Raw genomic sequence first — 26,784 nt, 5'->3', positions numbered from 1 at the left:
GTAAGAATTTCTACTGTGGGTCATTTCCATAGAAAACCTAAAATTTGCATCTTTTACTCTTAGGACAGGAAGGTCTAATACGAACAGTCGTATCAGTTGTTCCAGCTTAGGCCAAGGATAAACGTGTTTGTAGAGCGCGGTCAAAATTCCTCTTGTTTACGTTACCTGAAACTTTGAATGCAGCTTGTGTGCAGTATGTCTGCGACAGCTATGGCCAGTGCTGAGTACGAAGAACATATGATCATACAAATAATTCACCAGATTAGTACTGGCCTTTCATTCGCGACCCTTCTGTTATATTTGGCGCAAACAAACGACACTATTATAACAACTGCAATTATATTAAACCTATCGAACGACACAACGCTTTGAAATCAGTAGTATAAGCAAAATATAAATAGTGAACACAAAATAAGTACAAAGAATGCATTACAGCATTGTAATGAAATTAATCCGCTCGCCCTGTATAACATCCTGGTACTGCGCAAATTGAATGACAAACCAGCCCATAGGGTAAACAGTGAAAACATTATAGATAGATGAAACAGACAGGAAAAACTGAAACAGTATCTAAATGCATTCGTAAATTTAATGAAGACACGGTAATTGGTCAACGAAACTTTATTCTTTCAAAATATGGGAATATTATATATGACATGTGAAGATACAGACCAATACGACAAACGATAAATCATGACATAAAACATATTTTTTCAACATAATCATTATTTAAAACAAGTATATCAACAAAAGATATGTGATTTAAATCAGTTATTTACGCACAACTCTTTATAACATTTCATTGCAATATATTATAGTCTATATGGTACGGAACCAAATTTAATGCTTACTGGCCACACCTGTGTTTGAGAATTCCTAAACTGAACGGAGTTCTTTCTTGTGACAAAAAAAAACCTGATTTACTGTACAACACTCTGATCAACCGTCAGTTTTTACTATATACTATTACTTTTAAAAGAATACTCTCACAATTACATGTGCGTTTGAATAGTTTAAAAATATGCACATGTTTCAAAAGTCTTTTTCATTCTTCAATAAATTCTTGTTGATTTCTTTTCAAATACAGAATGAAATTCAAGGACACTCACTGAAGTTCTCGGTTTGATACGTTCATCATTTCTATGCACATATTATGTAAAATCTCTTGAACTTTAAAAGACCTCTTTTATATTGTCTTACCTTTGAGAGGACTGCATAATGCATACATTATGGTAAGTACAATAATATGAAACAGATATTACATTCAAATGAGCCGTGCCATGGGAAAACCAACATAGTGGCTTTGCGACCAGCATGGATCCAGACCAGCCTGCGCATCCGCGCAGTCTGGTCAGGATCCATGCTGTTCGCTTTCAAAGCCTATTACAATTAGAGAAACCGTTAGCGAACAGCATGGATCCTTGCTGGTCGCATACCCACTATGTTGGTTTTCTCATGGCACGGCTCATATTATTTTAATACACCTTACAGTTACAAGTGAATGCTTACAGATACTAGTATGACAAGATCCGTCAAGATAGGACCTTAACTTTATACATAAAATTTAGGAGTTGTGTAAAAACGAAATGATAAAGATAGTAAATAAATTGATAATGTGGCGATAAGTATATATAGATCAGTCGTCCTACTTTCGTAAAGAATTATATGTGTTATTCACATATTTATAAAGACTACAAAATTTGAACGACAAATATAAGTACACTAAAAAGTTCTGCACGGCACACAAAACATAAATATGTATGTATATCACTTTAAATGATTTAAGTACCTTAATACCTTATATTTAGTAACTAATTATGCCGTAATAAAACTATACATAATCAAACAGCAAAACGCACATTTGTTACTATTGCTGTATGTATATAAATAAATGTGATGATTTATTTAATATGCACTTACGAAATGACATGCTTTCTTATGATAAAAAATATGTTTCGTCGGGTCCTTGATAATTCTCCTGAGCATACGGTTCGTGAGACTTTCTTTGTTTCATATTAACATGGGTACTTACATACCGTGCCTAATTGTCATTGCTTTTTAATTGCATTGTTATTGTTGCTGAGTGCGTTTAAGTAGCGGGAATTTGAAAAGTGAAAAGACAACAAGTTCACTTTGACTTATAATCGGTCAGTTCGTTGGGTAACAAAGACTATTAATTGAAAGATAGCTAGTCTGATTCCCGAGTGAGGTGAATGTTCTTATGATGACAGAATGCAACATGTCTGAAGTCATTCGATATATTGATTTCCGCAAAAGAAGCATACCATGGGCCCCAAGACGATATTTAGCGATTGATTCTATCCTAAAAGTTGTGGACTTTCCCGGCGAAGAATGGGCACATGTATGGGAAGATAGGTCAATAGTTTGCTCCGATAACACTGTCTTGTTGTTTTCACTCATTTCTGCCTATTTTGAAAACCGGAAACAAAATACAGCATAAAACCAGTACTTTTATTTTACGTGATTCTTGATACCACGAGTTTAAAGCATAAGGTATTTCATAAACATATATATAGAGAGAGAGAGCAGACACATGTACCATTACGCTAAAGGCAACATTCATGTTCCACTTGAATTATGTCTATAAGGCATCGGTGCAAATGCAGAGCAGTGCTGGATTGCCTCTTGTAATTGTTGCAAGGACCTCTGCGAAGAATCGGGATTAGACACAACCATAGAAGGCCCAAAACAGGATGTAGAAGGCGCAAACATAAATTTGGAATCAGAACCATCTCCTTGTTCAGATCCTTGACCTTGTGTTTGTTTTGTGTGGTTATTTCTTCTTTCACGAGCGCGACGATTTTGAAACCATATTTTCACCTGAAACAAGAACGATAGACTGATTCATTGATTTAGCATTATTATCGAAAATGGGTATACTTAGATTTAGACTGAATATTAATTTTTTGTATCTTACGGGGCTTGTTTATTAGATCGTGCTGGGCAAAATGAACCGTAACAATGAAGAGTAATTCAACCTGAACTACATCAATTTGTTATAAGCAGTGATTTGCTAATTTTACTCTGTATTTTACCATGAGAGCGATGCGTTTATTTTGACGTGCCCCTTCTGTTCAGCCGTTTAACCGTTCTTATATGGCCCGCCCTCGGGCAGACTCCCGGCCTCTTATTATTCCTAATTATCACCTTGCTCAGTGATATTTGGCTATAAACATGTCACTAGACACCAAAGACATTTCTCCACGAGTTGAACGGGGATTATAATTTCATAATAATAGGCATTTAATTAGAATTTGAAAAACTCTCAACGCAAAGATGAGATTAAAATGGCCGTTATAGCTCCATCAAATTATCCCAGTCTTGATATTGCCGAAATATAAAATTTGACACCTTCTGCATGCGGTTTCATTTTATTTTAGAAATTAGACATAACGAAGAAAGCTATAATTTTCTTTAAAGTACCAAGTGTTCTTCCAAGATATCAAATATCGTCGGAACTTTCTCAATCTGTTGAACAACACATGCCCTATATTGAAAATGTAAAAAGAACCCATTTAAAACTGTGAATGATGCAATATCACAGTCATAGCAAAAGCTAGAGTTACTTAGTTTTATTAGTAAAACCCGTTTTTTCTCGGTAAATTTCCGTCTCCAGGAGTTTTGTCGCTAAACCATATTTGGTCGAGTTTGGTCCTGGTTTGTTGCATAGTCTCAAATGGTTTATGTTTAATTAATCCATAAGTATTTGGAGTTTATTCTATATTCTCCATGCAATATTCGAACACAATTAAGTTAAGACGGAAGGTCAATCTAAGCTCTCTATGTAGTTGTTTTACCAAGTCAAAGCTGTCAAGAGAAGACAATTATTCTAATTGGAAAGGGAGTTTTAGTTTATACTGATTTATAAGGTCGATTGAAAAGCAAGTTATACAACTCTTATATTAATTACTCTCGACATAACAGTCTTCTTGAAATTCACCTCCGCGAGGGTATGATTCAACAGAAGCCAATTTCACTCTACTGCTGAGCGCCAAGCAAGGGAGCTATGGATACCATTTTTCACGTCATGAACAGACTCAGTCAAACTGAGTCTGCTATTAATTTGCTTGGCTGCCTTTTACGCTTCCAAAGGATCTTCTTACATTTTTTTGGTATGACGCGACCGGGGATAGAAGTCATCCGCACTCGAAGCGGACGCTCTATCACTTGGCCATCGAAAGGGAGATTTAAACCTGGTGTCTCTGCGAGTTATATGCCCCTTATTCTGATTACCACACGTAGTACAAATGTTAGATTGAAACAGGTACCAAGATAATATAAGATTACAATTCATCTCATTTCTATATTAGTTCAGCTCTTGAATTGCAGACAATTTAAACCGCGGTGGATGGCTGCTTCAAACGAAGGAAAAATAATTCAATTTAAACAGATGATTAGCAGAATTATGAAGAGCATCTGTTTTAAGGATGTATATTATCAAATAGCTGAATAAAGCAAGAGAATAAAATGCTATTAAGCGACAATGAAATGGGATTGTATAGGAAACTTAGCCGTTTTTTGTAATGAATTTAAGCCCATAAAGACAATTCATGCCTATAATCAAATACTGATTAACCTGGGAAATACTGTCAACTGATACTCCGAAAATAACTTAGTATTGAGTTATTGTAGAGAAATATTCAATTGAAATCTCGTCTTAAGATCGTGAAACGTTTTTGTTCTAATATTCGATTCTTGAATATCACACGCGTTACAGAAATCAAAGCAATAACCCAAACAATTAATTGAGTTGACTGAGGAGCCTTGAAGCAATTTCTTCGTAAAACGTAGGACGCTAAATTGGCATGCTTGAATATTTTTTCCTATAAACTAATTTTACATTCTTTTATTCTCTGCACCTGAGCCTTTTTTGACATATCAAGCTACGGTAGCAGTGTTGTTATTTTCTAGCTAGAGAAGGTGGTCTAAGATTAAAACTTTTTCGGCTAACAGTGTTCATAGGGATTTGCGCTTTTTAGCAGTACGTGACGAGCATATGTAGTCAATCTTTTGCAAATGACAGACAGACATAGTAACTAGTTCCAAGATCATATTTCATTATAAAGATGCGTGCTTTTTTCGAAATTATTTCGAACTAAAACATTGAACTGAATGACTTTCGCATATATTGCCGGTGCATCAGAAATTACATAATTCGTACTTGAACCCACTTTTATTTCATTTAAGGCTACGCTTTCATTAACATTTTTTAAAAGAAAAAACTTATATATTTCTGTTATAATTTATTTGAGCTTATTGAACAAATAACTGTTTAAAAAGTTTCTATGGAACAAGGTTTCCTGATAGAGTGTTCACTTAACCGATTGTCTTTCTGCCTGCATTCCCGCATACCATAGTTTTTTTTTTTACTATGACGAACCTGGTTTCCGCTCTCAAAAAAATCCTCAAACTTCATTTGAATAATTAAGAATGGATGCAACAAAGAAATCAAAATTAATAAATTACCTAGCGCATAGCTCTTACATCTTTCCAAGTCAGTGTTTTGATACGTATATAAATGAATTGTCACAATAAACATTAAAAATGTAGTTAACTTTCTTCCCAAAATTTCAACAACTGCATAAACGTCTAGCTAATTCCCTAAAACGGTAAATGGCTTTCGGTCAGCCTTAGAATATAAATCATGAAAACTAATCTGAAAAAAAGCAGATTTTTGTGTTTACTGAATTTATATCAAATTTACCTCTTTTGAATTTGACTTATTAAACTAAAACTTTATATATATGTGACCAACTTGCGTCTCAGCAGACCTTAGTACTTATATCATTTACCTTGATTAGGAAAGTACGTCTTTTGAACGAACTATGAATAACGGCTTTACCTTGCTTATAGAGCCTCATTATATTACGAGATATATTCATTAAATGCCAAATAACTTATCACGCGTATTAAAAAGCAGAGAACTTAATTAATTAGTTTTTTTATCTTACAACACAGTTTAAATTATAACTTATATTATTTCATTATTAATACAGAATACCTTCATAACAAACTTATGATGGATGTATACCAGAAATACGGAAACATTGAATAGGAAAATTAATTAGTCTTTCCGATGTAAATCAAAATATACAGAACATCTAGTGTTGTGTCACCAGCCATTGTTTGGAGATTAAAAGATTGTTTTGTCTTCAATTTCTCTTAAAATAATTTCAACATACGTAGAGAGCCATACGTCATTTCTGTTAATATGTCTCAGTCACAGTGTATATTAATGTTTGAAGTATTAGCTTTAAAACTAAATCAATTAAATCAAGGACCTGCATTTCTTAACTTTCTTGAAAATAAAATATTTAGGTTTATACTGTTTTGGCCGCTGGAACTTTTAGTAGCTGTGAATAAGTCTTGGAAAACGTAGTCTGTTAGTGACAATGTATTAATAGGCTAAATTCAATATTCAACCTCAGGTCATCAAGCTGAAAAAAATCAAAGGTCGTAAATATTTTTTGTTTTAACAAAACGGCCACGTTTCTGTCGGAATATCTTATCGTCCGTTTTAATATCTAAAGGCGTTTACCGATGCATTTTCTCGTCTGCAAAAGTAAATGCAGTATGTGATAGCTTTTTACGAATAAAAAGTTGAAAGTTTCTGTAAGTACCAACCACTGTATGACATTGATTATATCTTTTCATCAACAACATGTCTTGATAAAGTATTTGAAAATTCTCTTTTACTGAAATACCTACTAGTCGTACTGGTATATGTGTAATTGCCATAATGAAATGTCATATCTTTTCGTTTCTGTGTTTGTATTAGCCGATGCAAGTAGAAAGCCTGAAAATTGCGTATAACGCTAAATGTACTTGTGTTCGCTAAATATTTACGGGTTTCTATCTTTGTTGTTATATTTTAAAATCACGCAAATCTATAGTTTTGGAAATGTCTTACATTTCTGTATGACTGCTACCAGCATTATCTAATAAAACAAGAGAAGCAATGTATGCATTATATTGTTTATGCTGTAGATTTTGACTTTTGCAGCAATTCTTTAAAGTTTATTTTAACTGTTTCTGAAATTGAACTTTTGTAAAAGACCTATAAAATTACTGTCTAGACGGTAATTCGATAACACAATAACATGACGTGATATGTCAATTTAAAAACTTGAAACAGCATATTGTCTCGCAGACTTTTTAATTCTAGCCTTTGTTATTACTCCGATACATGACTAAAAAGGTGGGTTTTTTTCCGCAATGAGAAAATATCTTAAAAAATTCAATGTTGAAGAAAGTTATTGTTATCTAACTCAATAGGTTTCAAGAAAACAAAATATTTTTTGAAACTTTGTGTGGCTGTTATTGTAGTCTTTATTTGCCTTATGTTATTCATTAAAAAAAAATATTCATTGGAATGTATAATCTATTGCAATAAGTAGAAATTAAGTACAGGTTTTCATAATATCTTAAACCATTTCTGTTCTCGGCTTTTCTCGCTATAATGATTTGAGCCACACCATGAGAAAACCAACAAAGTGCATTTGTGACTAGCATGGATTCAGACCAGCCTGCAGGATCCATGCTGTTCGCTAACGGTTTCTCCAATTGCAATAGGCTTCGAAAGCGAACGAACGGCAAATACACTGTGTTGGTTTTCTCCTGGTGTGGCTCATTTTAATCTTTTATAATTCATACCCTAGTTTCTGTGAGGTTAAGAGCCGAGGAAAGTTCTGCTACATCCATGCTGCTAAGATAATGCGTACGACTAAACTTCCGTTCCAGTCCGACGACTTGGTGCTGTGTAAAAGGAACACGTGGATTCCGACCTAACTTCCGTTTTTTGCTGTTTTCCTTTTTTCTTGTACCTGATTAAACAAAAATAAACAGAATTTTTAAAACTTTGCCACTTTTAGTCTAAAATTTGCTGTAAACAATATGTTTCTATCACGTAAAATGAATAAATGATAAGTAAAATGATATGGAAGTGCAATTATTTTAACAACACTAGTTATATCAAAATCCTGTACATAAATTCTAGAGGAATTAAAAAAAAACACCCAGTTATTATATTTCCACAATTTAGTCCGCTCTGTTGCAATACTGTTGATATAAGAACAAAAGTAAAAAAGCATTCTATCACGACCCCATTTATTTTCCTGTGTATTCTAACACGGTCCGATTTATTCGTCAATAGAGGAAATAAAGAAATATACGTATTAATTCTAACACGACCCGATATATCCGTACTTAACAAAACAAGCGGTGCGCTGGAAAAGAGAGGCAGCAATTTGTTAATAGCTCCAAAGATGTAGATGATAATCCTTGATAGCGAGATAAAATAATATATCGCAAGCAGTGATCTGCTGTTGAGTAAAATCACTGCCGTCATGATTCCTTTGCATCTGGTTTCTAAACAATGATTTAATCAACGACAAATTATTGAATGAAAAAGAAAGAAGACTTAAACTGTATGTTAATAAGCAACAAAATCTCTGTTAGTAAGTCACAGTTTCAAACGTCATAATGGCGAGCTGGAAAAGAAACCAAACAAAAAAAAGGCAAATGTTTGGTGGATTTTGTCAAGTATGTAGATGATAATCCTTGTTATCGTATTAGAATCGAAATCATATTGTTTGTCGTTCAGACGAGTTTTATTATAAGACTTGATTAAGTATATGGAAGTCCAGTGATATATCACGAGTAATTGTTTTAAACAAAATTTACATGAAAGGAGGTTGAAAAACCTGACATATATTAATACGCTGAATCAAAAGACTCTTTTAGTCTTAGCTGGGTGACATTACTAGTACAAAAGGAAAAATGTCTTTTGTTAACAGTCTTTTTCAAGTCAATCCGTGTTTTAACAAATGAGCGTCTGACAACTATTTATCATTCTCAAGTGACATATTAGAATTACATTGCTGTCCATTGAATTGCAATTTTATGAGTAATTAATTCTTATTCTGTATACACGGTTTATTGGTATTTTAGGAAAAAATGACATTTTTCATTAACAAATATAAGAAACATGAACGAAGGTTACATTAAATCCTGGACGGACTATTTAATTTCATATAGCCATATATATTAACAATGTACTGAGTTCATTTCGAATGTCTTTCGCACATTTTTCTGGCTTAGGAACGTACGTGGTGAATAGTTTGCCACATGAGTTGGAGAAAATCGCCCAGTTATATATAATTAATTCCTATATTACTATATAAAGTACAAAAATTGTGCTGTTTTGTCGTCTATTCGAACCCTGTCCAACGACTATGCATTTATTATTTAATTTAAAGATGACTCGCCGTTCTGCTCACAAGCAGTACTTACAGGTGGATTTTTAGAACACATGAAGAAACCTTAACAATACTGTTAGCAACATGTTACTGTATACACTAAAACATGCCAGTCTGTCAAGTTCAGCTCAACCCTGGGCTGGAGCTACCGTCCGTGAACAGGCTCATTCAAAGCGTTAGGCGACCTGTTGTTTTCCATTTTGTCTAATATCAATGTCGTAGTTTATATACATACCGGTTCCATGTAAAAATGTATCAGATTAAATTCAGTTAGGTTCAGGCTTTAAAGACATTTATGCTTGATTATCCTGCGCGATTATGGTATAAGTGCCTTCAGTGTGAATAATAACCTTCGGGCCTATGGCTCTGAAGTTATTAAGAACTACCTTGTGCAGTTATACAGTAATAGCTATTAACATCTGAATATTTTATTAAAATCTACTGTAAATATTTCAAAAGATGTCATGTGACCGAATTTAGATTGCTTAAATTTCTTAATAATCTATTAAACAGTCTGTTCTAAGAGCATCATGCCTGGCTAGGAAATGTTTTCATTTAGGAAACTGGTGTTGGTTAAAGAGTAAGGTTTTGGTGTGTGTGTGCGTGTATGTGTATGTGTATGTGTGTTTGTGGTGTGGTGTGGTCTGCGTGCTGTGGGTTTCGTTTTGGGGAGGCTGCGTTTTTGGTACGTGGCATTCCCTGTTTGATATTTGTCTTTGTTTTTTGGTGCTAGTAGTCTCCCCACTACCACTGACCGTTCTTAGGCGTAGCACTGCTATATTCTTCTGTTTATATGCTTCTGTCCTTTTTCTACATCTGTGTTTTTATTATTTTTGTGTTTTGCTAAACATAAGCTCATTCGGTATGCATGTGTACATTTATGCTTATCCCTACCTCCATATTTAGTCTACTGTTGTTTTTGTTTTCTACGGAATACACATATCTGCCCAAAATATATATTTATTTATTTATTCATTTATTTATCTTTTACATAATGGAAGGGTTAGGGTTTTCATCAGTAACAATGAGTAAAATGTCTATACGACTAAAGTGAGATTATATCGACTTTAGGATTGACGCCCTGACAGCAGGACGCTTATACAAAATTATACTGTCATGAATAGGTCATTTGACTTCTGACAAGAACTAAACAGTTAAACGGAGCGACAAAAGACAGTTATTTTATGACTATTAAATGTGCAAAATCGCTCACATTGAAAACGAAATAATTATAATGTAACCTGCAATATGATAAACAGTGATAGAGAGTGAATAAACGTATCGAATTTTTATTGACTGGCCACACAAAATCGACTGAAATCGTGTGAATGTTACATATCGTGTACAGATATGAACATTTACAACAACTACTATTGTAGGTGATCCGGGTAAATGTTAACTGTATTATAGCATTCATGTGAGTAAAAACATTTGTTTTCGAGAAAATAGATTTGTAGGCCTATATAATATTTAACTGATGGATATAGGCTAATACAAGACTGTTCATGTATCTTGCCTTAACGGAATAATAAAGACATGGACAGAGTTAATATAGATCAATTTGTTATGCTCAACTATCAGACAGGTCAAGGCAAGACCAAGATCCTAGCTATAATAAAATAAAAAAATTTTTGTTTTTTTTTTACTAAATCTTCTACAAGATACAAATACAACAGTTATGAAATAAGTAAGACATACAATAATGCAAAACCTAAACTTTCTCAATTTCAGACAAACTTAATTTTAAAGCATTGCATATATAAACAGCAATATTTCTATTAATATTTTCATTTTAGGAGGACAATATCATATTCAATTTATGGATTTCAATATAAGGTTTTATGTATTAACATACATAGATAAACAGACAAGTAAGAAAAAACAACACTGTGTGGCATCGCCCATGACAAACATGTACAGATACACACACACACACACACACACACACACACACACACACGCACACACACACATAAGCAGGAAAAAAAATAACAGCACCGCCTAAGGATGACCGGCGGACAAAATTATAGTGGGCATGATAACTTACTCATGGTAAAAGGAGAGTGGCAGCAAATGCAAGTGAAACACATTTTTAACAACATTTTTTGTAATTTAAATGAAATCTTCTGTCTGTGCCTTTACCAAAATAACGACTTTCCACAGTAATCAGCCCGCCCGCTTAGCTCAGTAGGTAGAGCGTTGGTCTACGGATCGCGGGGTCGCGAGTTCGATCCTCGGGCTGGGCGTATGTTCTCTGTGACTATTTGATAAACGACATTGTGTCTGACATCATTAGTCCTCCACCTCTGATTCATGGGGGGAAGTTGGCAGTTACTTGCGGAGAACAGGTTTGTACTGGTACAGAATCCAGGAACACTGGTTAGGTTAACTGCCCGCCGTTACATGACTGAAATACTGTTGAAAAACGGCGTTAAACCCAAAACAAACAAACAAATGCACAGTAATCAATAGGTGTGAAGATGTTCTTTAGTGCTATAACCATTTATTTTTAAGATAACTTTCTTACATCAAAGACGATCGCTGCACATACTGACAAATAATTCTGGATTCTGGTAATTCTGATGTTCCCAAACATGCCCAAATCCATTTCTGTAGAAATTTAATCTTACTTTCGTTACACAGTTATGGTAGCCAATACCATCATAGTGGAATAACATCCGACATATTCCGTTGATATTTCTTAACATATCTTTGACCTTTCATATTCATTATTCTGAGCCAAACTTTTCGATGCTATCATGTGCGTAAGATATCTTACATATTCACCAGCAACAGCTGTACTGAAACCAAAATACATAATATATAACAAAGTTCATTGTGTTTTAATAAAAACTCTTTCCATCAACCTCTGCGTATTCGCATTAACATAACAAGCATTCTTATTTCATTTTAAAGTCAACTCAATCCATACATAAATTATTACGAAGGGTTTATTGATATAACGGGGCTAAGTCCACTAGCGGATTCTTCCAAGGGGGCTTTTTACGTTGTCTTTTTTTTCTATACAATTCAAATTTGAAGGCTACTTCGTTCGCCCATCATTAATAATTCTCATTATTACCACGGAATGTGATATTCTTATGCATACTGGATTTTTTCTGGTTATAACACGGGTATGAAACGTTGCCTGCGGCACAAAATGTACCGCACTGAAATGAAGGCATCGCGCTTCCGACGGCGCAGGCATTGCGCAGGATGTTTACAAAAATAACGGCCAAGGTGAGTAAAACTGAATGTTTTTGGTTATTATCTTTTTACGGTAAAAACCTTTTTGAAATCGGGGAATGCAGCGGGATGTAGTTGTGTCTTGCCAACAAATCCATGCCCAGTTTGTGAAGAAACATGTAATATTGTTATTTTGCGCGTGTTTTTCATCGAATACAGTAACATGAAAATTACAAAAGCAGTTAATATTCCGAGTCATTTCACCTCCTGCTGAAAAAGGAATGATGTATTTCTCTAGTAAATTATATAAAGACATGATATCTGATCGATTAAGATAAAATACATGTCAAGAAAAAGGCATATCCCCTCGTCCTGCCGACTTTTCAGTCCAGTGCCACAGGTATCTCGATGGTGCCGCAGACATCGTGAGAGGCGCAGTCATCTTAAATATTATTGTAGCCGGTAGTATGTGTAATTTCGACCTTCTAACATGTGTTGAAGTACAAAAATATCAATAACAATGTTGTTCCTCCAGTTATTGTGTAAGACAAATCTTCTCAATCCGAACTTTGTAATATTAATAGCTGTTTTAAGAAGTTTGCAATATTTTTTCTTGCTCTTTTCGGGGATGGGACCAGGTGCCTCCCAGTTGAGAAAATCACGTCATTTTGTATCGAATTTGCATTATTTTCTCCTAAAAAAACAATATTCAATTACCAAACATTCTCATTTGTAATAATTATTGATGCTTAGTTCAAAGCAAGGTATGAAATCCAGCATTGGAGCATAAAAACTGTCATAACTTTTGTCATTTTTTTCAACCAATTTTGATGTTTTTGTTTCAATATCAAGTTTTGTTTTGTTTTGTTTTGTTTTCAATTTCGATGTTTTTGTTTCAACATCAAGTTTTGTTGTTTTTTTTTTTTTACAATTTGAGCGTACTATTTTGATAAGCGATGAGCTGAATTTCGTCCCCCTCCACCCCGCCCCAACCCCCGAAAAAAATGGCGAAAAATCACTGTTTTGGCTTTCCGAAGAAAAGGAACGCAAAAAAAGGACAAAAAACAACGTAAAAACATGAAACTTTCCTTAAAACGATATCGTTCCCAAGTTTTGTGTGGAAAAGAAGCAATGAAATTATAGTTAAATATCTTGTTTATATTATATTTTCAGATGGATGTACATGCATTCAGTGTATATTAAAAGGAGAAAGAAAATCATTTTTCCTTATGATCAGACGAACAGTTTATGTATATACAGTCAGTGCCCAGACCTAAATCATAGTTGAACGACAAAGAGTAAGTAAAATACGTTAATATTTTTGTAGAATTTCAGAAATAATTAGAACAATTAGACATTTTGGACAATTTTTTCATTGGTTCTTTTCTACACAAAACTTGGGAACAGTATCGTTTTAAATATTCTTCGTTCGTATCTGAATATCTTGACTTATGAAATTAACAGTGAAATGTATGCTGACATACTGTTATAGAAAAACATGGCGCGAAATGAGCGAAAGAAATTTCATGTTTTTATTGTGTGTGTTTTTTTGTCTTATTGCGTTCCTTTTTCTCGGAATGCCAAAACTGCGAATCTCACCATTTATTTATTTATTTTTATTATTTTTTGGAGGGGGGTGGGGGGAAGGAGGGGGTGCGTGAAATTCTGCTCGCCGCTAATAAAAAAGTACGCCCAACTTGTAAAGAAAATAAAACTCGATGCTGAATCAAAAACATTAAAATTGGTTGAAAAATGACAAAAGTTATGACAGTTTTTGTGCTCCGATGCTGGTTTTCATACCTTGCTTTGAATTGTAAGCATTAATAATTGTTACAAATCGGATGTTTAGTAATTGAATATTGCTATTTTACGGGAGAAAATGAATCCCAAATCGATACAAAATGACGTGAATTTCCCTGGCCCCATTCCCATAATCTGTGAGAAAAATACTGCAAACTTTTTAAAATAGCTATTTATATTACAAAGTTCGGATTGAGAAGATTTGTCTTACTACTATAATAACTGGAGGAACAACATTGTTATTGATATTTTTGTACTTCAATACATGTTAGGAGGTTGAAATTACACGTACTACTGACTACAATAGTATTCAAGATGACTGCGCCTCTCACGATGTCTGCGGCACCATCGAGATGCCTGTGGCACTGGACTGAAAAGTCAGCAGAACGAGGGGATATGCTTTTTCCTTGACATGTATTTTAACTCAATCGATCAGGTATCATGTCTTTATATAATATACTAGAGAAATACATCATTCCTTTTTCAGCAGGATATGAAATGACTCGGAATATTCACTGCTTTTGTAATTTTCATGTTACTGTAACCGATGAAAAACACGCGCAAAATAACAATATTACATATTTCTTCACAAACTGGGCATGGATTTGTTGGCAAGACACAACTACATCCCGCTGCATTTCCCGATTTCTTAAACGTTTTTACTGTAAAACGACAATAACCAAAAACATTCAATTTTACTCACCTTGCCCGTTATTTTTGTAAACATCCTGCGCAATGCCTGCGCCGTCGGAAGCGCGATTCCTTCATTTCAGTGCGGCACATTTTGTGCCGCAGGTAACGTTTCATACCCGTGTATAAGGGCAAAATTCAATAGCACGACATCATTCGTTAGAACTAATTGATATCACAGTGGCGATATTTCTATGAAATTGTAAGCTTGAAAAATCTTACACATATTTTTTGTTCGCCCCACTCCCCAAACATAAATTTTACATTACATGCTCCGAGCAACACGCTCGTGTAACAATCATTATTCAAGGAAGATAAATATTCCTATGCAAATGAAAGCTAAAAGCATGAAACTTTCCGCGCACATCGCTTACATGTCTTCATTCATTATTATCTATATTACAAGGAGTGATCAGAGCAAACGGTCATGTACCATCTCGATATAATTACCAAAAACGTACCAAACGTTCATGCCCATTTTTACCCAAAATCCTGATCCCAATTCAGCCCCGGAAGACACATTTTTATCATAATTTAGATATTGGTACTATTTTGTTCTACGTGATTTTCCCAACCTGAACACGACTGCTTCACTAATGACATCATTAATGACGTCAAAGGATTTCAGTAGTATGACTCCTTGCTTAAACGAAACGGATTAAGCCACGAAAACATAAAGTTTTGGTTTAGAAATAATATATTCCAAACTATGGTGGCATATTTCTGTCACGAGATAGATATCTAGCTAGGTAGCTATCGCGATACGTAAAATAATTATCTTGATAAAGCGAAGTTTTCTGAAAAGATTATTTCAATAGTGGAAGGTTTCCTGGAAATATTATTGCGATAATTTACATTATTTTCTCGATACCCTTTGTGTAAGTGCCCACAACTGCCATTTATTAGCTATATTAGCTTTCTCGATACTTTCGATACAATTCGACTGTCTTCGCCGCCTTTATCGACCTTCGGAAATGTTTTGACTTTATCAATCGTGAAATGATGCTTTTTAAATTACTTCTTAATGGAATTGACGGGAAGCTTTACAAGTCTATTAGAAACATATATCAACATTCTAGCTCCTTTGTTAGGATTAATGACAAACTGACAGAGTGGTTTGACTGTAAGTCTGGCGCAAAACAAGGGGACAATCTTTCCCCGACACTATTTTCCATCTTCATTAACGACCTCGTGAAGGAAATTAATGATTTGAACATTGGTTTCGATATAGGAGGGGAAAAGATATCTACATTAATTTATGCAGACGACATTGTTTTATTGGCAAAATCTGAAGACGAGCGCTTGGGGATACCGGAAATTTCAATGTCTCGAAAACATTCAACATCGGGCAATCAGATATTTTCTAGGTGTCCATCGTTTCGCACCTGTACTTGCCATCACAGGAGACGTCGCATGGTTTCCGGGAAACTATAGACGGTGGATTAATATTATCCGTTATTGAAACAGACTATTATCGTTTAGTGAGAAACGATTGACAAGAAATGTATTTGAAATGGATTACAGATTGTGTATAAATAATTGGTGCAGTGATTTAAAAGAAATGTTATCCTTAATTGGTCTTGACGAGTCTTTCAACAACAAAACCGTTATCAATCTAGACTTAGCACTCTCAAAGATAAATCATTATTACAGTTGTATATGGAAAAACGGTATTGAGAGTGTGTCTAAATTGAGAACTTATGTTTCATTCAAAACAGATTTTGAGACAGAAAATTATGTTAAATTAAATCTGAAAAGAAATGAACGATCCCTTCTCGCCCAACTAAGATGTGGTATTCTACCACTACGTATTGAGACTGGTCGGTACATCGGGGAAAGGGTAGAAGACAGAATATGTCGTTTCTGTAATGACCACTGTATCGAAAACGAGACACATTTTGTGATATGCTGCTCTTTCTATAGACACATACGTCGTGAATATTTTAGTGAACTATGTGGTACAATTGACTTCGACTCAAAGACTGATTCTGGAAAATTGATTTATTTGATTAATAACAAACCTCGCACACTGGCAAAGTACATTGTCAAAGCGTACTTGTACAGACGTCATAGTCTATATGGATAATTTGACTCTAAAACAGTAGAAATAATATTACTTGCATCGTATTATTACGAATAGATCAATTTCAAGTTAACAAACATATTACATCACTATTATAATTTGATATTTCATTTTAAAGACAGAGCTATTACTATAATAATTCTCAAAATAATCAAAATTTGACTAGCCGCTCCTTCGATTTTTATTTAGTCTCAATTTTGTTTTCAATGACAAAATCATATTTCAAAGGCAATTTATCTTTACTTTTGTTACAATTAATTCAAAACATATGATACCATTTGAAATTTTATTTTCTGTCATTACCATTATTTTCCCTAGGCCTATTTACACTAAAATTAATAATATCCTTAAATTTATTGCAGCAAGAAATATCGAACCATTGAAACAAAGACAAAATTTCATCAGGGAAAGCCACATTCAGAGATCGCAGCGCCCACATGGACATATGGAGTACGTGTAAATATATACATGTACACAGCGGTTCAACACTTGTACATATCAACACGAATACAATCTGAAAATAACTATAAGGCGATCCTTCGGAAGCCTAGAACGCAACCAAGCAACATGGACTCAACTCAATCTATGTGATAGAAATCCGCTTAAGCCGGTGCTAGAGGACGTTGGGGTGTTGCACTTTCCAGTACCTCTCATGAACAGACTAAATCAAACCGAGTCTACAATTATTTTACTTGTTTGCATTTTATGCTTCCAAAGGATCTCTTTATAGATTTTATTAACCCCAACTATCAGCGAGTAATATAAAGGTACACAATCATTGCCAAAACCCGCCTTCACCAGTCTTCTCAAGCCTTTGACTTTGAAAATAGTAAACAAAATTGAATTTAAGTTGTCGGTCGAAATACTGACGTTCGCATGATAAAAATGTAATAAGTTTGCCAAAGTAACTGTTTTTCATCATTATTAGCACATTATTTCTTCATTTCTTTAGTGTTTCTTTCCAGTTAAGTTGCGTTGAAATTGTATTTGTTGTATGAGGGGAAAAGTTAAACGAGGAATATAATGTCTTAGAAATATTTTCCTGTAGAATGATGATAAAATGGCACAAGGTGTACATTTGTATAGTTACTTCCTCTCTTGACTCAGTCTTGGGTCAATATAATAGTGTAAAACTAAATAACAAATAATGTACTTTTAACGTTTAGAGAGACAAGATACAGTATGTAATTTTTTTTCGGGAAATCAGAGCGTTTTTGTTTCTGTACAGATTGGTAGATCAGAATTTTATCTTATAATGTTTTCGTAAGAAGAAATAACCTTCGTTCTTTTTCTATTAACGTTTCAATCATATATGAAATGGATTCTAGCCATTCATTTTGCTGTTTTGATTTAAAGTCTTTGCGTCAGCTTTCATAAAATATGAATATGCCAACTATTCATTCAACTACGTTTAATTAAAAGTTTTGCAGGTTACAGCATTACAATAATTTTTTTTAAATATTATGAAAGGACCTTCCTGTACTTTGAAACCGGTTATGTTACTGAATTTCTCAAAGATGATCGAATCTTCCCATTTCCATTGGTTACAAGTACGAAAGTTGCTGCAAGATGCAGCAAAAGGAAACCCCGCGCCAAACAAAGCAGTGTATGTAATACTGATAGAACAGGAGATGATATAACGATACTTGTGCCTTTGTTGTAGAGCCTAGGCAAACAGACATTCTGATGGGGTTTTATGAATGTTGGAGAAAAACATTGTCTTTACAGTGTGAGCAGGACTTTTATTGTTGTATTTAGTGACCTAATTATTGTCTATCATGACCCATATGCGAAATTGACTTCTAAGTTTTGGTACATGGAATGAAATGTATTGTATACACAATATTGTGCTTAAATTCAGATTTACATAGTTGTTCATCCGAAACTTAGCTCAGATGTTATCAAGACCATTATTCTGATAAATGTCTGATCAGGAATGTGGACTCTATATGATACTTTCAAGTTAAATGATGAGGAAGGACTAAGATGTACAATGAATGAAACACAACAAACATCATTTTATCTCGCCTAGGGGCGTGAAACTTCAGGCCTGAATATATGTACAATTGAAAGCGCTTGCAGTGAAAAATTAAAATTATTGAAAAAAAACTCAGAGGTGTACTGCTGGTTTTCCTTGGAAATTGAAATTTTATATATTTTATACCTGCACAAAGATTTTACTGACTTTTTTCATACAGAAGTAATTGTATATAACTTACTTATATACAGTACCAATAAAAGTAACACAATAAAAATGTTTAAAAATTAGCATAAATTATCTTTAAAAAGCAGTATCCGGAATTCCGTTGGAATAAAAGATAATGCCAACAATATAATAAATCAATATTTGAAATAAAATAGAAAATAAAATTCCACGAAAAAGGTAACCTTCTTTTTGGTGCAATCTGGTGCATTCATCAAACTAAAACGAAAGGAATTTTCAAAGTGATGTCCGACACAAATTTCTTTCTTTTCTGCACTTTGATTTCTTTCCTGCTTCTTTTTTCTAGTGAAACTTATTTTTCTCGTTTGTATTGTTTGATGTCATATTATTGGACAGATCAGACATTTAAAATAAAAATTTGAAATTTTGCAAATCGAAAGGAAAAAAATCTTCATTTACGACATACACTGCACACTGCACTCACAAAAAGGCATCACAAATAGTCCGCGCCCGTGGGCGCGGAGAATTATCTCTGTGGTCTCGAACATCTTATAAAATGTTTTACCAGTTTTCAAGATAACTCAAATTGTTTGATAAAAAAAGAACAAAAATAGTTGTATTATTTGCAGTCGATTATTATGAAAATGATCAAACAAGTTGAGTTTAATGACACAATGTCACAGAACGAACTTAATGAACCATTTATGCAAGTCCTAAATGCCTTTGCAAAAAAAGAGCAACAAGAGAAGAACGTTTAAGAAATCAAGAATGAAGATCTAATTGTGAAAGTCACATTCCGAGAACGCAGCTTTCTGATGCCGCAACAATATAGTAATGAATGTGTGGATTTGTACCTGATTAGTATGTACCAAAACACATACAGAAAGCTGATACGATAGTAAAAGTTAGCAAAATGTTAACGGTAAATTTATAAGGTCCATTATGAAATACTCTATTGACAAATCGTATAAATTAAAAATATATACCCTATAAGATGTTGCCTACTCAAAAGAGGGAAATGTACAATAATAAATATATCACTACCTCTCTTGTCACAAACTGTACTATGTAAAGTATTGTCATAAATAGAGCGATGATGCAATGATATCCGAATTATTGCCAGTTTTATCTAACTGCATTTCCTGAATATAAATAGACAAAACAAAGAAGTGTCCGTATAAAGAATATCATCCAGATGTGTGATTTGTTCTAATGCAGCGGCGTATTTGGACAAATGCTCAAATTAAAAGTTTTTCATAACAATATAAAAATAAATCTGCGGTAAATGGTACATAATTTGTTCGACCAACGCCGGACGAAATGCAAGAGCAATCAAAACTTGTGACAATGCAAATTTTATGCTGCAAATGACATGTCATTATATCTATGCTTTTCTTACATGAATTTTGAGCATGTTTTGAGTTTAAGAATTTTGATTTCTGGCAGAAATTGTAAACTCTAGCAGTATAGAATAACAAATATTTTGGAAGAAGATAATTGTGCAAGCTCATACTGGCACTCTGTTATCAAAATTATCTGTAAAAGTAAACTTTGAAAATTTGAACAGTACTGGACTGGAAAATATACATGTTGAGAGAAAAGAAAAAATGAGATTTTATAACAATATTTATCAACGAGCGGTATAATACCACAATTTTACTTTTATAAAAATGAAACCAGTTCTCGCAGAGTTCAGATACGCTGTACCACCAAATCGCCTCGAAACAGACAGATATTAAAGATGGAGTATGTCCCGTTTGTACTTTCGGGTATGTAGTTAAAAATAAAAACGTATTATTGTATTCTATAGTGTCTGAATATAAATGAAAAATTGACTTTTACTTTGTCCGATCATAAAGTAGTGCGTTTTGTGGCGATAGCTGTAATAACTTTTTATTTGAACTGGGACTTGTTATAGGTCTTTGTGAATTTGGTTTAAATACAATTTGAGCCGTGCCATGAGAAAACCAACATAGTGGGTTTGCGACCAGCATGGATCCAGACCAGTCTGCGCATCCGCGCAGTCTGGTCAGGCTCCATTCTGTTCGCTTTTAAAGCCTACTGGAATTGGAGAAACTGTTAGCGAACAGCATGGATCCTGACCAGACTGCGCGGATGCGCAGGCTGGTCTGGATCCTTGCTGGTCGCAAACCCACAATGTTGGTTTTCTCATGGCACGGCTCATTTTTTCATATGTAGAAAGGTAAATTTAGTGAAGCAGTTCATTTTAAGTCTGATTTAAATTTTGTAAAGAATAAGAAGAAAAAACACGGAATCCCAGGAAACGCCATCTACAATATATTTGACCTTCCCAGGAATACTACAAACCCTCAAACCAACAAACACGGAACACACTAATTGTTGAACAACAATAAACATTTATCAGAAAACACTACACAGATCCATATAAACGAGGCGGGGTTTCCGCCTTGGAGCGACCTGTTTGGGTTTCAATCGATCGATTTAACCCCGCTCTTGTTCCCGGGTGACACTGACTACAGATATGAATAACTTGACGTTTTATCCTGCAATTCAGGTGACAGATTCATATGAATAAGAAGTTTAGGAAAGACCACACTATAAAAAAAAACTCAAAACATGAAAAAAAGGATATTACTTCGTACTGGTAACTTCTACTGACCTTGTGTTCAGATAGTCTTGAATACAGAAGCGCTATGAAACTAAATGTTTAAGGCACCAATTAAAGTTTTTATCAAAGATTTAACTAAATCATGAGAACTAGCTAGTATATACTGAATCAGTGACGGCTTATAACTGAATAAAAATTCGACTTTTTTGCAATAACTAGTTGTATTGATTATTAAGTTATCGCAACTAATATTTTCGACGACCACACAGAAGAAACGATGATGAAAAGCGCTATACCTGGAGTATGAATTTAATTAATTGAACTTTTTTAGTTACTTAACTTTTGTCTGTTTCATCTGAACATACAAGTAAATACCGTTCGGTAGACAGAGTGTTGCAACAATGAAATTGCCTAATTTAGCACTTCCGTAAAAAGATTTGAAATTGTATTTTGATAAATTTCATAGAATGAATTTTTACTATTTTAAGAATATTCCTCAACATAAAATATCCAGTTATATCACCGACATTTAAATAAATGAAAATATGTATTAGATAATTAAGGTTCTTTAAAAACATTGTCTGTTATTAAAGTCGGTACTTCAATTTAAGCAATGTACATAGATATAAACTGCAAGTGGGATTATACCATTTCACTTCGCTTATATATCGCTAGTTTATTTAACATAATGTTGTTCTCTGGATTCGAGCCTCACTCGGGGCGTTGAATTCTTCATGTGAGGAAGCCATTCAGCTGGCTTACAGAAGGTCGATGGTTCTACCCAAGTGCCCTCTCGTGATGAAATAATGCACGGAGGGACACCTTGGGTCTTCCTCCACCATCAAAGCTGGAAAGTCGCCATATGACCTATAATTGTGCCGATGCGACGTTAAACCGAACAAAATAAATAAATAAATAATGTTGTTCTGTTCAATACGGATATGCGAGTCTATAATAACATTCAACTGGATATGAGTTCAAATATATCCCGTATTTATGGAATCCCGGTGCGACATGCTTTTAGCTTTTTGCGTTTTTCACCGGGATTCCATATCACGCAGTTATGTACATGTTACTACACCCAAAATGCACAAAAAGCAACACGCAAAAAGCAAAAACCATGAAGCAAAACACAAAACACAAAAAGCAAGAATCAAGACGCAAAAATACCAAAAATCAAAACGCTAAAAGAATAAAACATATTGTATAGGGATTTCGTAAAATGCAGCCGATCTCACTGCTATTGAAATTCAAAATATTACCGATTTTATTTTTTTAAAGATGCTTTACGTTGATACCTTGTGTTGTTATACTTTCTGGTCCTTTTGGATCATGGAATCCATTCAACATATGTGTAATAGAGTCCCGCATAAGCCGGTGCTAAAGGGGGCCTGAGAGGTGTTGCACATTTTATTACATCTCATGAACAGACTCAGTCAAACCGAATCCGCTATTATTATTCTTGGTTGCATTCTTTGCTTCCAAAGGATCTTTTTACAGATTTTATTATTTATAGCTATAGGCATATATTAAAAAACTAGCAAAAGACAAATAGCAAAACGCAAGAGGCCAAACATAAATGCAAAAAAGCAAAACTCAGAAAGCAAATAGCAAATAGCAAACAGCACCACGCACCGGGATTCCATACGTATTATACGGAACAAGTTTAGTGACATTTTCATTTAATGTTTACTTCTCTACAGTGCGGCGAAACGACTATAACACTATTCACGTCAGGATATTTTTATAGATCATGAGCATTTACTTCTTTGTAAACATGTGAATTCGTTCTCAATTTCACTGACCAATATAGAAATGTATGGTATGGTCGTATGATGGGAAGATAAATATTAGTAAATTCTCGCCGATTCATCTTTAAACTATATTCAGGACCATTACAAATTCATGTATTCATGTAGTTAGATTTCACTTTACATAAAACAACAATAAATATCAAAAGAACTTACGTTGCAGTTTTGGTGGTTTGTATCTTGTACAATGAAGCCACTCATAATGTACCGATTCCTCTGTGTCCATCTCTGACTTAATATCTTCAGTGTTACATTCGGCTTCTTCTTCATCATCGTCATCATCCTCTTCATTTTTTTCTTTTATCTTTTCTTTTAAGTTTTCCCTGCAGTTACCAGTACCTTCGCTTGAAAGAATTCTTTCAATAGAAAATTTTATTTCAGAGTTGTTCTGTCCTTGTCTAAAATGTTCCCTTTCCGATTTTTCTTTGGTTTGTTTTCTTTCTAGGGTGTTCGCCTTTCCAAGTTCCTCTTTTTGTGACTGCTGCTGCTGCTGTTGCTCTTGTTGATTATGATGCAGATGATTTGGATCAGGATAAAATACGCTTTGCTCTTGCGGATTATAAAAATGCTGGCGTTGGACGGTCGGTATAATTAAATCCGGACCGAATGTTCTTCCCATCGTATGATACTGACTAGGTAACATATAATATGCCTGATATCTACCAAAATACGATGTTAACATCCCTTAAAACAAAAAAGTCTTCGTTGAAAAAAAGTGTCTTAAAATAACAAAGTTTTTGCCAGCGTCAAAATTCATTAGCCGTAGTAGTAAGCCTAAGCTGAACGTCAAATGCTGTGATAATTATTGAATGTCTCAGAGTCTTTAATGTTTCATAGAAGACTTGAAAACCCCAGCTATCATTATTAAATCGTTACCTGGTTACCTGCTAGCGACAATTGGATGCTAAGCGCGGTAGGCGGGACATATAATTGTTCGATGTCCACTCACTGACTTTCAGATGGTTTTATTATTTAAACTGCGATAATGTTTCCATATGTTGGGAGACAAATATGAAAACTTTCTGTTACTTAATGAGTCTGGGCTATTTAATGATATTTAAATCTAGACGTTTAATACGTTTATTTTTTCTCTGTATCATAGAATTACAAAGTCAAAACACATAAAATATAAATTTAATAAAAAAAGTAAAATTAAAAGCGATAAGTCTAAATCATTTTTTAGTAATAACGAATACATTTCTTATGAAAGTAATTCATAATTAGTTAAAACTCTAAGTAAAGCATTAGTAAGTATTTCCCTATTTGAAAAAAATGACACGCACTTTGCAAAGATGAGAAAAGCAGAGTGGGTATTCGCCTTTACTTTACTTGTCAATTGTTTCATAATTTGGTAAGTTAGATACATTTATACAGCTCCCCTTAAAATGTACATGATTGAAAATAAATTTTGTTAATGAAAATATGTACTTGTTACCAAACATTTAAATATATATTTTTACCACAACCTGTAGTACAAATTGTGCATTTTAATGCAGAAACCTGTAATAAATTGGTTTTGGTTTAGTCTTGTCTGAAAATGTCCACTCACTGGCTTTCAGATGGTTTTATTATTTAAACTGCGATAATGTTTCCATATGTTGGGAGACAAATATGAAAACTTTCTGTGACTTAATGAGTCTGGGCTATTTAATGAAATTTAAATCTAGACGTTAATTACGTTTATTTTTTCTTTGTATCATAGAATTGCAAAGTCAAAACACAATATAAATTTAATAAATAAAGTAAATTTAAAAGCTACTAAATTTTTTAGTAATAATGAATACATTTCATATGAAGTAATTCATAATTAGGTAAAAATCTAAGTAAAGCATTAGTAAGTATTTCCCTGTTTGAAAAAAGGACACTCACTTTGCAAAGTTGAGAAAAGCAGATTGGGCATTTGCCCTTACTTTACTTGTCAATTAATAATAAAAATAATAACTTATTTTCTGAGGGTGACATACTAAGTGTACAAATACAGATATTATACAATTTATTTCCAGTATGGCCTTCAACTGATATACATTCACACATACACACACTCATACAGTCAATTTATAATTTAACATTTATACAAAAATACACATATCAGAATTACTTAAATTTTCTCGACAAACATGTCTCAAATTAAAGAAGTCTTAAAAAACGTAATATAACAATAACTATGTTTTAAAAGAATTACCATGCGTCACAAAGATTATACATGACAATTAAGGTACATACAAAAAAGAAAGTCTGTCCCATACGATAATAAATAGTTCCAGATTTGAATAATAAGATAATATGAATATTATTATTATTGGAAACGAATACAGTGACATCAATTCAACAAAATTCTTGTAATTACAAGTAATTAATTGCTAAAAACTATTGTAACAAGAGAAAATTCTTTAAATCATGCTTGAAAGCAGTTATATTATTATTACGAAGTTTAATGTAAGAAGGAAGTGAATTCCATATGTGTGCAGCTTTGTAGCTAAATGTTTGTTTCGGGTAGTTCGTTTTAGGTTTAACAATAGAAAGATCCATGTTTTCGGTTGAGCGCAGGCTGTAATGATCATTATGAACAAAATGTAGTAGATCTGAAATGTATATAGGACAATCTCCTGTTTTCAAAAGATAGAAGTTTTGAATTTCTTAATACTTCATCAAAGTTGCTACACTTTGATTTTGTAATTATTTTTATAGCGCGTCTCTGCAAAGATGTAATTTTATCAGTGTCCGATTTGTGACAAAGTCCCCAGACATTGCAACAATACTCCATGGTTGACATAATTTGCATTAATACATAGTTTCATTCATCTGTTAAGAAAATGCAATTCTTCTAAGTAGAGCAATTTTTGAGTTTAGTTTATTGGCCACGGTACTAAGTGGGATTGCCAAGACAGAGTTTCATCGATATATACACCTAGAACTTCTGACACTTCACGTTTTCAATGACGAACCGTCTTAAAATTAACTCAAGTTTTTTAATATGTTTTATTTTGACTCTAGTGCTCAATACCATACATTTTGTTTTTGAAGGATGAAGTGACATGTTATTTATTTTACACCAGTTATGGACACTATTTAGGCTATACTGAAGTTCAGACTGAATTTTTGTAATACTGTCGGCGGATTTATGTAGGGTGGAGTCATCGGCATATAGATCAATGTTGGTAGTATTTGAAGTTAACGCCATG

The 26,784-nt window shown here is 33.7% G+C and overlaps 1 protein-coding gene across 1 annotated transcript; it reads right to left on the bottom strand.

The window, feature by feature from the left end:
• Window positions 1-644: 644 nt before the first annotated feature.
• LOC128546512 (homeobox protein MSH-B-like) lies at window positions 645-24,381 on the bottom strand. Its single transcript, XM_053517108.1, has 3 exons — window positions 23,759-24,381; window positions 7,675-7,844; window positions 645-2,841 (listed from the first exon to the last, which is right to left on the bottom strand). The coding sequence occupies exons 1-3, from the start codon at window positions 24,282-24,284 to the stop codon at window positions 2,581-2,583; spliced, it is 957 nt and encodes a 318-aa protein (XP_053373083.1). The 5' UTR covers window positions 24,285-24,381; the 3' UTR covers window positions 645-2,580.
• Between the last annotated feature and the right edge of the window lie 2,403 nt (window positions 24,382-26,784).

Source organism: Mercenaria mercenaria, chromosome 1 (genome assembly GCF_021730395.1).
Source record: "Mercenaria mercenaria strain notata chromosome 1, MADL_Memer_1, whole genome shotgun sequence".
Classification (NCBI taxonomy): Eukaryota; Metazoa; Mollusca; class Bivalvia; order Venerida; family Veneridae; genus Mercenaria; species Mercenaria mercenaria.
This window is presented reverse-complemented; position numbering and strand designations above follow the sequence as displayed.